Source organism: Salvelinus fontinalis, chromosome 18, assembly GCF_029448725.1.
Source record: "Salvelinus fontinalis isolate EN_2023a chromosome 18, ASM2944872v1, whole genome shotgun sequence".
Lineage (NCBI taxonomy): Eukaryota > Metazoa > Chordata > Actinopteri > Salmoniformes > Salmonidae > Salvelinus > Salvelinus fontinalis.
In genome coordinates, this window is record NC_074682.1 from 22,592,870 (window position 1) to 22,606,113 (window position 13,244).

Genomic DNA, 13,244 nt, shown 5'->3' on the forward strand with positions numbered 1-13,244 from the left:
TGGTATGGGATAGGTTTTGTTAGAAAAAAGTGCATATTTCAGGTAGATGGCATAGGTTACAATTGCACCCACCGTCACAAATGGAATAGAAAAACTACTTAGAGCAACGTGTTTACCTACTTACTAATCATCAAACATTTCGTAAAAATACACAGCATACACGAATCGAAGACACAGATCCTGTGAATACAGACAATATTTCAGATTTTCTAAGTGTCTTACAGCGAAAACACAATAAATCGTTATATTAGCATAGCACATAGCACATAGCAGCCCAGCATTGATTCTAGCCAAAGTGAGCGATAAAAGTCAACATCGCCAAAATATATTATTTTTTTCACTAACCTTCTCAGAATTCTTCAGATGACACTCCTGTAACATCATATTACACAATCCATATAGAGTTTGATCGAAAATGTTTATATTTAGCCACCAAAATCATGGTTAGACAATGTGAAATGTAGCTCAGCTGGTCAGAAAATGTCCTTGCGCCACTTAGACAGTGATCTACTCTTATACATAAATACTCATAAACGTGACTAAAAAATATAGGGTGGACAGGGATTGATAGACAATTTAATTCTTAATACAATTGCGTTATTACATTTTTTTATTTATCCTTACTTTTCAATACAGTTTGCGCCAAGCGAAGCTACGTCAAAAAACATGGCGTCCTAAGCCACTAAAATTTTTCGACAGAAACACGATTTATCATAATAAAAATGTCCTACTTTGAGCTGTTCTTCCATCAGTATCTTGGGCAAAGGATCCTTTCTTGGGAGTAATCGTCTTTTGGTGGAAAGCTGTCCTCTTGCCATGTGGAAATGCCAACTGCGTTCGGGATGAACTGGAAGCGTGCCCAGCTATTCACAGCGTTAAAGAAATAAATGTCCCAAAATCGCACTAAACGGATATAAATTGCTATAAAACGCTTTAAATTAACTACCTTATGATGTTTTTAACTCCTATAACGAGTAAAAACATGACCGGAAAAATATAACAGGCTAAACTAACGCTTGGAAAAATAGCAGGTCGATGTCCTCCACGCGCATTACGCAGCTGCAAAGGAGCTCCTACCTACAGGGTTTTTTAATTTGTAGTGCCTGTGAACGCGCAATCGACCCCATTCAAATCGTCATCACGTAAAGGCATCCAGGGGAAGACGTAAGCAGTGTCCGTATACTCATAGCAATAACAGTGCCCTTTTAACTGACTCCAGAAAAGTGGCCAAAATTCAGGGAAATTGCTGTAGAATGGCCTCTGTTCCACTTAGAGACAAAATTTCAACTCCTATAGAAACTATAGACTGTTTTCTATCCAATAATAATAATAATATGCATATTGTACGATCAAGAATTTTGTGGGAAGCCGTTTCAAAAATTACACGATTAGCATAAATAGTCACAACAGCGCCCTCATCCTCAACAGGTTAAGAAATACTTTTGTAACCCTTTCCAGCTTTATGCAAGTCAATAATTCTTAATCTTAAGTCTTCTGAGATCGCTTTGTTCGAGGCATGGTTCAAATCAGGCAATGCTTATTGTGAATAGCAAACTCAAATTTTGTGAGTGAGTGCTTTTCATAGGGCAGGGCAGCTCTAACCAACATCTCCAATCTCATCTCATTGATTGGACTCCAGGTTATCTGACACCTGACTCCAATTAACTTTTGGAAAAGTCTTTAGCCTAGGGGTTCACATACTTTTTCCAACCTACACTGTGAATGTTTAAATTATGTATGCAATATAAACAAGAAAAATACAATAATGTGTGTGTTATTAGTTTAAGCACAATGTGTTTGTCTATTGTTGCGACCAAGATGAAGATCTTCTGGCTGTTCCAGCAATGCTGTAAATAAAAACCAGAGGTTATGCCAAGTGATTTATCTGGTTAATTGACTTCTATTTAACCTCAAGGATCATAATTCATAGAATTTGAAAATAATCCAGACATTCCATTTAGTAAAGAAGACATCTTCTTTACTTTAAATGTCTTGGAATAAGAAAAAATGATTGCATCTGGAGGCCAAAATCTCGAGAGTTGATGTTATTTGTGAAGGTTAATAATAGTTTCTGCCAGAGGGACAGTTTGTTTTACATAATGATAATGATAATGGGGGCTCTATTGTTGGGTTTTCTGTCTGGTCCTAAACATATCCCTCTTCTTTGTCCCCTTGTAGGAGTGGAGGGCATAGAGTGTTCACTACCCATGGACGGCAGACAGGTGTCCCTGAGCCAGCTCTCACAGGACAGCTTCCGGGAGTGCCAGATCACCCTTACCTTAACAGACTTACTTATCATCATCTTCTCCGGCATCTCTGTGTCCGTAGTGGCCATCATGACCAGCTTTTTCCTGGCCTCCATTGTCCACTGTTTCCAGCGCACAAGCAAAACCTCTAAGGGAGATGAGGAGGAGAGTGAGGAGTGAGACTGACTGTGTCCCAGAGCACGCCTGAACTGACACTTCATCTGGCTCAACCGTGAGACCAGGCTGCTGCCCAACAACAACTTGCCGCCTCACAGTGGTGGAGAACTGGGAGAGGGATAGACTGTTTTAGTGGCACATTTTGCAGTGGATTGTGGGGTTTTATAAAAGCCCTGATACTGCAGGAGATATTGTTCTCTCTAGTTGTGAAAAATATATAAACATGTCCCAGTATGAATTATAGTCAGAGACAGAATATACAATGCTCTCTGTCTGTGCTGTTGACAGTATACACTCTTAGAAATAGAAAAGTCTGGAATAACTTTTTGGGGTTCTAAAAATTGCCACAGAGGGGGAACCTTTCCAGTTCAAAAAGGTTCCTTGAGGAACAAGGAAACATTAAAGGTTCCTCCAAGAACGTCTCAACTAACCAAAGGTGCAAATATGCACCATTGACCGTCAATGGTTTCTTGAGGAACTCCAAGCGTTCCTTGGAGATCCTTGGGTTATCTCCAGGGTTACTCAAGTCTCCACTAATTCCAAGAGTGTACTGTGGTTGCTCTTTGAAAACATACTGTATAGCTCTGTTATACACACAAATTCATTGGTGGCTGATGATTCCATAGGAACACCAAGATGTAGAAAAAATATCAATACAATGTTTAGAAAGAATTGCATGCTTTGCAGTTAGCTTTTCAGTGCCCAGACTCAAACAAAGACATGCATTTTTTGACGAAACATCTCCAATCAACAGTGGATGAACAGAAGAGAAAAGCAAATAATACAGACTTTACAGGAAAACTATTTACATTTTAGGTTTGACATTTTGACATCTTAAAGATGTTTATACAGAGTCATCAAACTGTGAATCATTGTGAAATGTATTAACAACGCTAGCTATAAGTAGCAGCAGGCTCTTAAAGCCCAAAATGAATGCACTGAGCAAGTGAAAACGTTTGGAGGAGGATACTGTATGTGTCATATTGAACCAGGGCCTTAGTACTTAGACTGCCAGCCATGTAAAACACATGATACACTATATGGAGTGTCCTCCCTTCTCAAGGAGGTTTTCAACATGTTTTATTCTGAGATTGCTTCACAAGTTAGCTAGCGTTCTACAAAAATGGCTTTGCTGTTGCAGCATGCAATAGTGATTCAGGGCAGCAGCCTGAGTAAGAGGGGTGTGCTGTGATGGACAATATAATGAATCTGACACATGCAGATCGACTCCGAAGTAAAGGTCTACATGTAACGCTCGTCGTTGGAATGAGGTGAGGACCAAAGCGCAGCGTGGTAAGTGTTCATCATTATATTTATTAAACATAGAACACTAAACAAAATATCAAAGGAGAACGAAACGCAACAGTTCTGTAAGGTGACATCCACTACACAGAAAATAATCACCCACAAAACACAATGAAAAACAGGCTACCTAAATATGGCTCCCAATCAAAGACAACCACTGACACCTGCCTCTGATTGAGAACCATACTAGGCCAAACACATAGAAAAGGACAATAGAACAAAACATAGACAAAACAACATAGAATGCCCACCCCAACTCACGCCCTGACCAAACTTAAATAAAGACATAACAAAGGAACTAAGGTCTGAACGTGACACTACAAATGGTTGTATATACAGTATATATCCACAAATGCCTGTGTCGATGGAAATATAGTAAGCAAAATGTTAGACAAAGAGGATAAATGTTCCCTAGATTGAGATTGTGAATTGTGTAAAATTCCATGCATATATTCTCATAAACAATGAGAATTAAATAGGATTGATGTGTCAAATACTGCACTTTAAATGGTGACCATTGTACCTGATTTTGGCCCATAACTTCACAGAGTGGACTAGTGTTACCTATATCTGCCAAAGATTAGGTGTAGAGGAAATTGGTATTAGGAACTTCCATGTGGATTATGTTGTGTACAGTGTAGTAGAGTTGGTCTTTAAATGGATTCTGCAGTATAACCAAATTACATTTTATCAATGTAATTGTAAAATCACTTATATATGGTCTCCATGCAGATTGCAAATTGCCTCAAACCTTGGATAGCTTGCTTATTCAAAATGATCATTCCAGCTATTGGTGTTCCCTCAAATGCCAAGAAAAATTACATTATATACAGTACCAGTAAAAAGTTTGGACCCATGTACTCATTCAAGGGTTTTTCTTTATTTTTACTATTTTCTACACTGTAGAATAATAGGGAAGACATCAAAACTATGAAATAACATATGGAATCATGTTGTAACCAAAAAAGTGTTTAACAAATCAAAACATATTTATATTTGAGATTCTTCAAAGTAGCCAACCTTTGCCTTTGACAGCTTTGCATACTCTTGGCATTCTCTCAACCAGCTTCAGGAGGAATGCTTTTCCAACAGTATTGAAGGAGTTCCAACATATGCTGAGCACTTGTTGGCTGCTTTTCCTACACTCATCCCAAACCATCTCAATTGGTTCGAGGACGGGTGATTGTGGAGGCCTGATGCAGCACTCCATCACTCTCCTTCTTGGTCAAATATCCCTTACACAGCCTGGAGGGGTCTTTTGGTTCATTGTCCTGTTGAAAAACAAATGATAGTAACACTATGCGTAAACCAGATGGGATGGCGTATTGCTGCAGAATGCTGTGGTAGCCATAATTGGTTAAGTGTGTCTTTAATTCTAAATAAAACAGAGTGTCACCAGCAAAGCACACCCACACCATCACACCTCCTCCTCCATGCTTCATGGTGGGAATTACACATGCGGAGATCATCCGTTCACCTACTCTGCATCTCACAAAGATATGGCGGTTCAAACCAAAAATCTCAAATTTGGACTCATCAGACCAAAGGACAGACCGGTCTAATGTACATTGCTCGTGTTTCTTGGCCCAAGCAAGTCTCTTCTTCTTATTGGTGTCCTTTAGTAGTGGTTTCTTTGCAGCAAATCAACCATGAAGGCCTGATTCACACAGTGTCTGTTACTTGAACTCTGTGAAGCATTTATTTGGGCTGCAATTGTCATGGTTCAACTTGTCAACAGAGGGCAGCAGAGACCATCCTAGAGACAATTTTGCCACTTCGGTGCGCTTTTTTACTCATTATGATTTCCCCTTTAAAAGAGGTGTGTTTTCCGTTCCTCTTGACAGAAGATTGAATTGTTTACCATGTGCTTTTGTTTCCTGAGTGAGTTTTCGAGACATAGTATTTGTTTTTTTTCTCCCAGTGTACTGTGATCCTGTGGCTACTGTTTCTCAGTAAAGTATTTATGTTTATCTTTAATCACTGATTCCTTGTCTGGTCTCTTCTCTGCACCTGGGTCCAACCTCTGTTAACTCTAATGAACTTGTCCTCCGCAGCAGAGGTAACTCTGGGTCTTCTTTTCCTGTGGCGGTTCTCATGAGAGCCAGTTTCATCATAGCGCCTGAAGGTTTTTGCGACTGCACTGGAAGAAACTTTTAAAGTTCTTAATTTTCCAGATTGACTGACGTTCATGTCTTAAAGTAATGATGGGCTGTTGTTTCTCTTTCCCTTTTTGAGCTGTTCTTGCCATACTATGGACTTTGCCTTTTACCAAACAGTTTATCTTCTGTGTACCACCCCTACTTTGTCACAACACAACTGATTGGCTCAAACACATTAAGAAAGAAAGAAATCCAGCAAATGAACTTATAACAAGGCACACCTGTAAATTGAAATGCATTCCAGGTGACTACCTCATGAAGCTAGTTGAGAGAATGTCAAGAGGGTGCAAAGCTGTCATCAAGGCAAAGGGTGGCTACTTTGAAGAATCTGTTTAACACTTTTGTTGGTTACTACATAATTCCATAAGTGTTATTTCAAAGGTTTACTGTCTTCAGTATTATTTTATAATGTAGAAAATAGTAAAAATGAAGAAAAACCCTTGAATCAGTAGATGTGTCCATACCTTTGACTGGTACTAATATACACTACCGTTCAAAAGTTTGGGGTCACTTTGAAATGTCCTTGTTTTTGAAAGAAAAGCAATTTTCTGGTCCGATAAAATAACATCAAATTGATCAGAAATACAGCGTAGACATTGTTAATGTTGTAAATGACTATTGTAGCTGGAAACAGCATATTTTTTATGGAATATCTACATATCTACATTATCAGCAACCATCACTCCTGTGATCCAATGGCACGTTATATTAGCTAATCCAAGTTTGTCATTTTAAAAGGCTAATTGATCATTAGAAAACCCATTTGCAATTATGTTAGCACAGCTGAAAACTGTTGTTCTGATTAAAGAAGCAATAAAACTGGCCTTCTTTATACTAGTTGAGTATCTGGAGCATCAGCATTTGTGGGTTCGATTACAGGCTCAAAAAGGACAGAAACAAAGGACTTTCTTCTGAAACTTGTTAGTCTATTCTTGTGCTGAGAAATTAAGGCTATTCCATGTGAGAAATTGCCAAGAAACTGAAGATCTGGTAAACGTGGTGTATTACTCCCTTCAAAGAACAGCGCAAACCGGCTCTAATCAGAATAGAAAGAGGAGTGGGAGGCCCCGGTGCACAACTAAGTAAGAGGACAAGGAGATTACAGTGTCTAGTTTGAGAAACAGACAACTCAAAGGTCCTCAACTGGCAGCTTCATTAAATAGTACCCGCAAAACACCAGTCTCAACATCAACAGTGAAGAGGTGACTACGGGATGCTGGCCATCTTTCTGAAACATTACATTTACATAAGTATTCAGACCCTTTACTCAGTACTTTGTTGAAGCTATTTTGGCAGCAATTACAGCCTGAAGTCTTCTTGGGTATGAGACTACAAGCTTGGCACACCTGTATATGGGGAGTTTCTCCCATTCTTCTCCGCAGATCCTCTCAAGCTTTGTCTGGTTGGATGGGGAGTGATGCTGTACAGCTATTTCAGGTCTCACCAGAGATGGTTGATCAGGTTCAAGTCCGTGCTCTGGCTGGGCCACTCAAGGATATTCAAGGAGACTTGTCCCGAAGCCACTCCTGCATTGTCTTGGCTGTGTGCTTAGGGTCGTTGTCCTGTTGGAAGGTGAACCTTCACCCCAGTCTGATATCCTGAGCGAGCTGGAGCAAGTTTTCATCAATATCTCTCTGTACTTTGCTCTGTTCATCTTCCCCTCGATCATGACTAGTCTCCCAGTCCCTACCTATGAAAAACGTCCCCACAGCATGATGCCGCCACCAACATGCTTCACTGTAGGGATGTTACCATGTTTCCTCCAGACGTGACTCTTGGCATTCAGGCCAGTGTTTAATCTTGGTTTAATCAGACCAGAGAATTTTGTTTCTCATGTTCTGAGAGTCCTTTAGAGGGCTTTTAGCAAACTCCAAGTATGCTGTCATGTGTCTTTTACTGAGGAGTGGCTTCCGTCTGGCCACTCTACCATAAAGACCTGATTGGTGGAGTGCTGCAGAGATGGTTGTCCTTCTAGAAGTTTCTCCCATCTCCACAGAGGAACTCAGTCAGAGTGACCATCGGGTTCTTGGTCACCTCCCTGACCAAGACCATTCTTCCCTGATTGCTCAGTTTGGCCGGAAGAGCTCTAGGTAGGAAGAGTCTTTGTGGTTCCAAATTTCTTCCATTTAAGAATGAGAGAGGCCACTGTGTTTTTGGGGACCTTCAATGCTGTATACTTTTTTTGATACCATTCCCCAGATCTGTGCCTCGACACAATCCTGTCTCTGAGCTCTACAGACAATTCCTTCGACCTAATGGCTTGGTTTTTGCTCTGACATGCTCTGTCAACTGTGGGACCTTATATAGACAGGTGTGTGACTTTCCAAATCCAGTCCAATCAATTGAATTTACTACAGGTGGACTCCAATCAAGTTGTAGAAAAATCTCAAGGATGATCAATGGAAACAGGATGCACCTGAACTCAATTTCGAGAGTCATAGCAAAGAGTCTGAATTCTTATGTACCGGTCAAAAGTTTAGACACACGTACTCATTCCAGGGTTTGTCTTTATATTTACTATTTTCCACATTGTAGAATAATAGTGAAGACATCAAAACTATCAAATAACACATATGGAATCATGTAGTAAGCAAAATAATTGTTAAACAAGTCAAAATATATTTTTGATTTTAGATTATTCAAAGTAGCCACCCTTTGACTGGATAACAGCTTTGCACACTGATTGGAATCAATGTGCCCCATACAGTTTAAGCACAGAGAAGTCATATAAAATATACACTTAAGAGCTCTCAGATACCGCCTTTGGTTGTTGATTATGTACTGAATATGTATTTATTTTTTCAATGGGATAGGTTGATCAGTAGAATATATTCTAGGAAGATTCTAGTTCATATTACAGCCCTTAGATGATAGTTTTTCATCCTCTGAATATGATGTCTCCTATCATTAGTGTTGGTTGCCAAGGACTGCAGGGAAGATGAAGTTCATACATTTTTTGGGCAACACTGCATAGGATAGACAGCTACATGAATTGCTTATTATAGTTTGTTTCTGATAACCTGGTATATGTCCATCACACGCCGTGTAGCATAACATAGATATGTGTTACCAATATGTCTGTTTAGGAAGTTTCCTATGAACATAGCCTGGTGTATGAAGTACCGATAATAGCAATCTGTTAATTGTCAAGCATGTTTGTCATTCATCACATTCAATATAAAGGCAATTAATTATCCTGACTAATCATCCACCACCACCACAGTGGGCAATGTGAAAGGTATTGCTTTTTTACCATGAATAAGTAACAATGTGCAATACCAGATATATCTTACATGAATCCTTAGAATATTGGAAGTTGAGGTCCTAAGAGCCACAGAAATACACCTTGTAAGTACAGCAGATTTCTTCTAACTACTATGTAGTTACAGTGAAATTCATAACAAATATTTTTGTTAGCTTGGAGCAATTTTCAGCATGTCGTTTATTTAATTATTTTGATTATTTGTAAGTTAATGAATTTATTATTAGATACAAACAAAGAAGCATGTAACCCTAGTTTTCAATTCTGCTTTCCAGATTCATATGTATATTTTTATATTAAAGTTTATGGGATGCAACTCTACTGTGTTTTCACATATCACATGGGAGGTCTCCTGGCTGTCTGTGCCAGTTCACCTTAACAATGGTTTTATAACCTTGAAGAACATGTCATCAATGGATACTCTCCTATGTGTTTGTCTCGACATAAAATGAGATGTCACTCCACTTAATGTTGAAAAAGTTGAGGGTTCAAGGCTGTTTAAACCATTTGCATGTTTGCAAACATTTGAAAGGTGTGAGTTGTGTGAATCCATGTCATAAAGATTGTATCATTGGTTTGTCAGTGTCAAAACTGTCAAAACCATACGAGAGAAAATCAGTTAGGCTTCTTCTGTATTTGTAATGTTACCAGACCTGTAAGCCTTCACACGTAAGGGCATACTATTTTGATCATGTCATTACATTTTTCTCTCAGGCTGTGTAATCTTGTGTTATGTACATAAATCATTCGCATTTGCATGAACTGGACATCATCTTATTCTTTTACATGCATCAATACATTGTTACCTGGTAATTAGTCACTCCTCAAATGGCATATGCAGTAAAATGTGTAATACAGCTGTACATCTGATGGTAGGCTATATGCAATCGGAATGTTTCAGTTGGCAGCATTTAGGAAAATTATGTTCTCAGAATATTTTGTTTGCTAAATTGCAATTCCAACAGCAAAAGCTATGAACGTCATTGTCAAAGCAGGATGTATAATGTACATGTGTGTGTCAATGTTTAGTAAAAGAAAAACACTTGAGAAAGTGCATTTTTGAAATAATTATGTGTTGTTTTTTCCCTTTTTCAGTAGGCATACACACACACTCACAGGCATACATGCACACAATCTCACACACTCTTCTATAACACCCTAAATGAGGTGCACACTCTTCCCCTGTTGCGATCATCGTACACAGCAATATACAAAAATAGATTGAATGCGGCATCCCACACTCCACAGAGAGGTGAAGGAAGAGGCAGCATCTGACTTTGGTCAACTAAATCCACTCTCAACTCACTGCTCCACCTTAACTTTCACAGACTAAACTTGTGATGATAATGGGCTAGTAGAGGGTCAATTTCCTGATACCAGTCAAGAATACCAAGAATACCAAGAATTCCAATAATGGTTTGTTGTATGGGCTCAGCCATTCACTGAGCCCTGCTGTGTTCTGCGGTAAACATCTCTGTAGTAACTGCACGCTTTGTTACCTAGCACAACACTGTCGCACAGTGGGTATGCAAACGCTACTCTATTTTTGGCAATTGTGAAACAGAGAAGTAAGATATTTTACCAAACCATCGTATCCCTCTCTGCGTTCTGTATTTGAGCTGGTTGGTCCAGAAAAAATCTTCCAAAAGGATTTAAGACATTTATGATGAAAAAAGGTTGATATACTGTTATTATACAAACGTATTAGGAGGCCAAGTTTAACACACTAAAGGAAATGCACAATTCCAAATGAATGCCACACGTAAATTGTTCACTTTCACATTTGACAGTGGGGCATGGCAGTTGGCTGAAATCAGGCTTGTGTTTTTTCCCTTAAAGATTTTTCCACGTGTCTGGCACGTACGCAGGTATCTCACTATTATGTCCTATAGTGTTTGTCAGAGGTTGTCTTTACAAAAGAACAGGGCTAGAGAGTGATCTGACTAAAGAAAGATTACCCTATAGGCAAAGAGGACACAAACCCAACCAGAGACATCGCATGGCTATTAATGGGAAGACTATCTCTGGAGAATTCCAAAATGCAAGGAAGGGGCAGTAATAGTATGGAGTGTATATATCACCCGAGTGTGAGCCAATGAACAGAGCCCAGGGAGGGTGGTGGTGATGAGGATTCTCCTGCAACTATTTACCTCATTTGGTTGTCATGGCTACAAAGCCAGAGGCTGGTGCTCTTGGAATGCAAGGTGGGAATGGAGAGAGGAGAGGGGAGAGATGTGGAGAAGCATGGCCCTCAGCATGTCTGCTTTGCCTTTCCCTCTCCCACTGATCTAACTGGACCTGGCATTTTTTTAAAGTCCACATAAATCACTATGCCTCTGTGAGCTGGTCTCTGACTCCTGCCTCCGACTAATATACCTCCTGCAAATCTCTGACTCCTCTACAATATGACATCTAATAGGCTTCCTAAGGTCATTTTTTTTCATTGCCTCTTTTTTGGCATCTGGCTTTTGGTGCCATATTGGCATTAGAGAAATGTATCCTGCTACACATATCAGTAGATACTCCTACACTAATCATTTCAGATTGCAGATGTTACATCCAATCATCTCTGTGTTTTGTCTTTTTACACAAGATTGCAACATCATACACATTATATTGTCCCTGCAAGTACATGCCCAGCACACATTCTCTGTATGACCTTGAAAACTGTGTCTCAAATGGAAAAAGATTGCAGTTGATTAAATTCTGTATAAATACTACTACATGTTTCCACCCCTTTATATATGTACTGTAAGTGACTAAGCTGCCACCAGTCTGAGTCACTGTCATCCATGCTATGACCTGGAAACCATGTCAGGAAACTCTGCAGCTTAAGGAGGAAGTAAGCCGGCACTGTGAAAGGAAGGTTTGAATGAATAATGGCATGCTGGCCCACAGTGGGATTGGAGGTGAGGGAGGTGGGTCACGTTGCCATCGGTAACAGGAGCATCTCCTTACACTAGCTTACCCAGGACTGGCCTGAGTGCACAGGGACATGGGTGGTTTCAACTCTAGAGCTTCATGAAGGTAAAGTGTGGGTAAATCCTGAGGTCTATATATGACCATACAACGATTGTCAGTTTCTAAAGCCTTGTTCACCCTGCAGACCTTACTGCTCAAATCTGTTTTGGAATAGTGTCTGTCCAAAAACAGCAATTTACAAGTGACTAAATCGGGTATATGTGTGTTCAGACAGCAGTAATTTGGTGACATGGCTACATAAATTGTCATAGTAATGATGGGTCCGCAGTGGTGTAGGCTGATTGGTGGTGGTGCTCATGCTTCCTATCACACAGAAGTTATGTACTGTAGCAAGCTAAGATGACAACAATGCCTGCCATGGACGTTTCCCAGTTGCTTTGAATGGTCAAAATCGTAGTGTAATAACACTTAAAGCCTCAAATAAGATTATCCAACTTTCAAAACAAGCCCTTTTTGGCTAACCAGCTCTGTAGTTGTTTAGCTTTCTATCACATTCACTCATTTGTTTGTGTTTCCCCATGTTCTTGTCAAATTGTCAACGGAGAGGCTGGCAACAAGATGCTGTATGCCAAATAACAGTCTAAAAAACACAAATAAATGAGATTTGACCGTTCAGACACATGGCCAGGAATCAGATTTGTATCTGATTTCAAAACCCTCTACAAAGGTGGTTTGAAATGGGGCTTAAAATATCCGATTCCATGTTCTTTTTGGCTGTTTAGACTGCAGGAAAAACAACAAATTCGAATCGGATATACAAAAAAACTGCAAAGCTTTGGGAAGAATACCTACAGTAGCGATGGACATCCAAGCATTCACTTGGCTAAGGGAACAACCAGAGTTTACACAATTAATACCTGGAGCAAAATGGGGAAGGGTCATGCTTTTTCAATTTCAGCATTTTTTTATTTAGTCCAGGGGAGGGTCATATAATTTGTAATCAATTAAATGTCATAACGCTCAGAGTTTGAGAATTAGTTTCTTATTATTGTGTCTCATGTGTGCCCCTAATCCGTGATTCTACCTGTGGATTGTTTCAAATCACAAGTTTGTAGGCTTATGACTATTTGCGAAGCCCGCAATTTGGGCAGAGCGAGTGGCAATAGGTCTAGC

General features: G+C 39.6%; 1 protein-coding gene across 1 annotated transcript in view; it reads left to right on the forward strand.

The window, feature by feature from the left end:
* LOC129815163 (leucine-rich repeat-containing protein 38-like) overlaps window positions 1-10,217 on the forward strand; it is a 33,750-nt gene extending 23,533 nt beyond the window's left edge. The window contains exon 2 of the mRNA XM_055868646.1: window positions 2,179-10,217. Coding sequence (XP_055724621.1) covers window positions 2,179-2,426 — 248 coding nt within the window. The 3' untranslated portion in view covers window positions 2,427-10,217. The remainder of the gene's footprint in view (window positions 1-2,178) is intronic.
* Window positions 10,218-13,244: the final 3,027 nt, after the last annotated feature.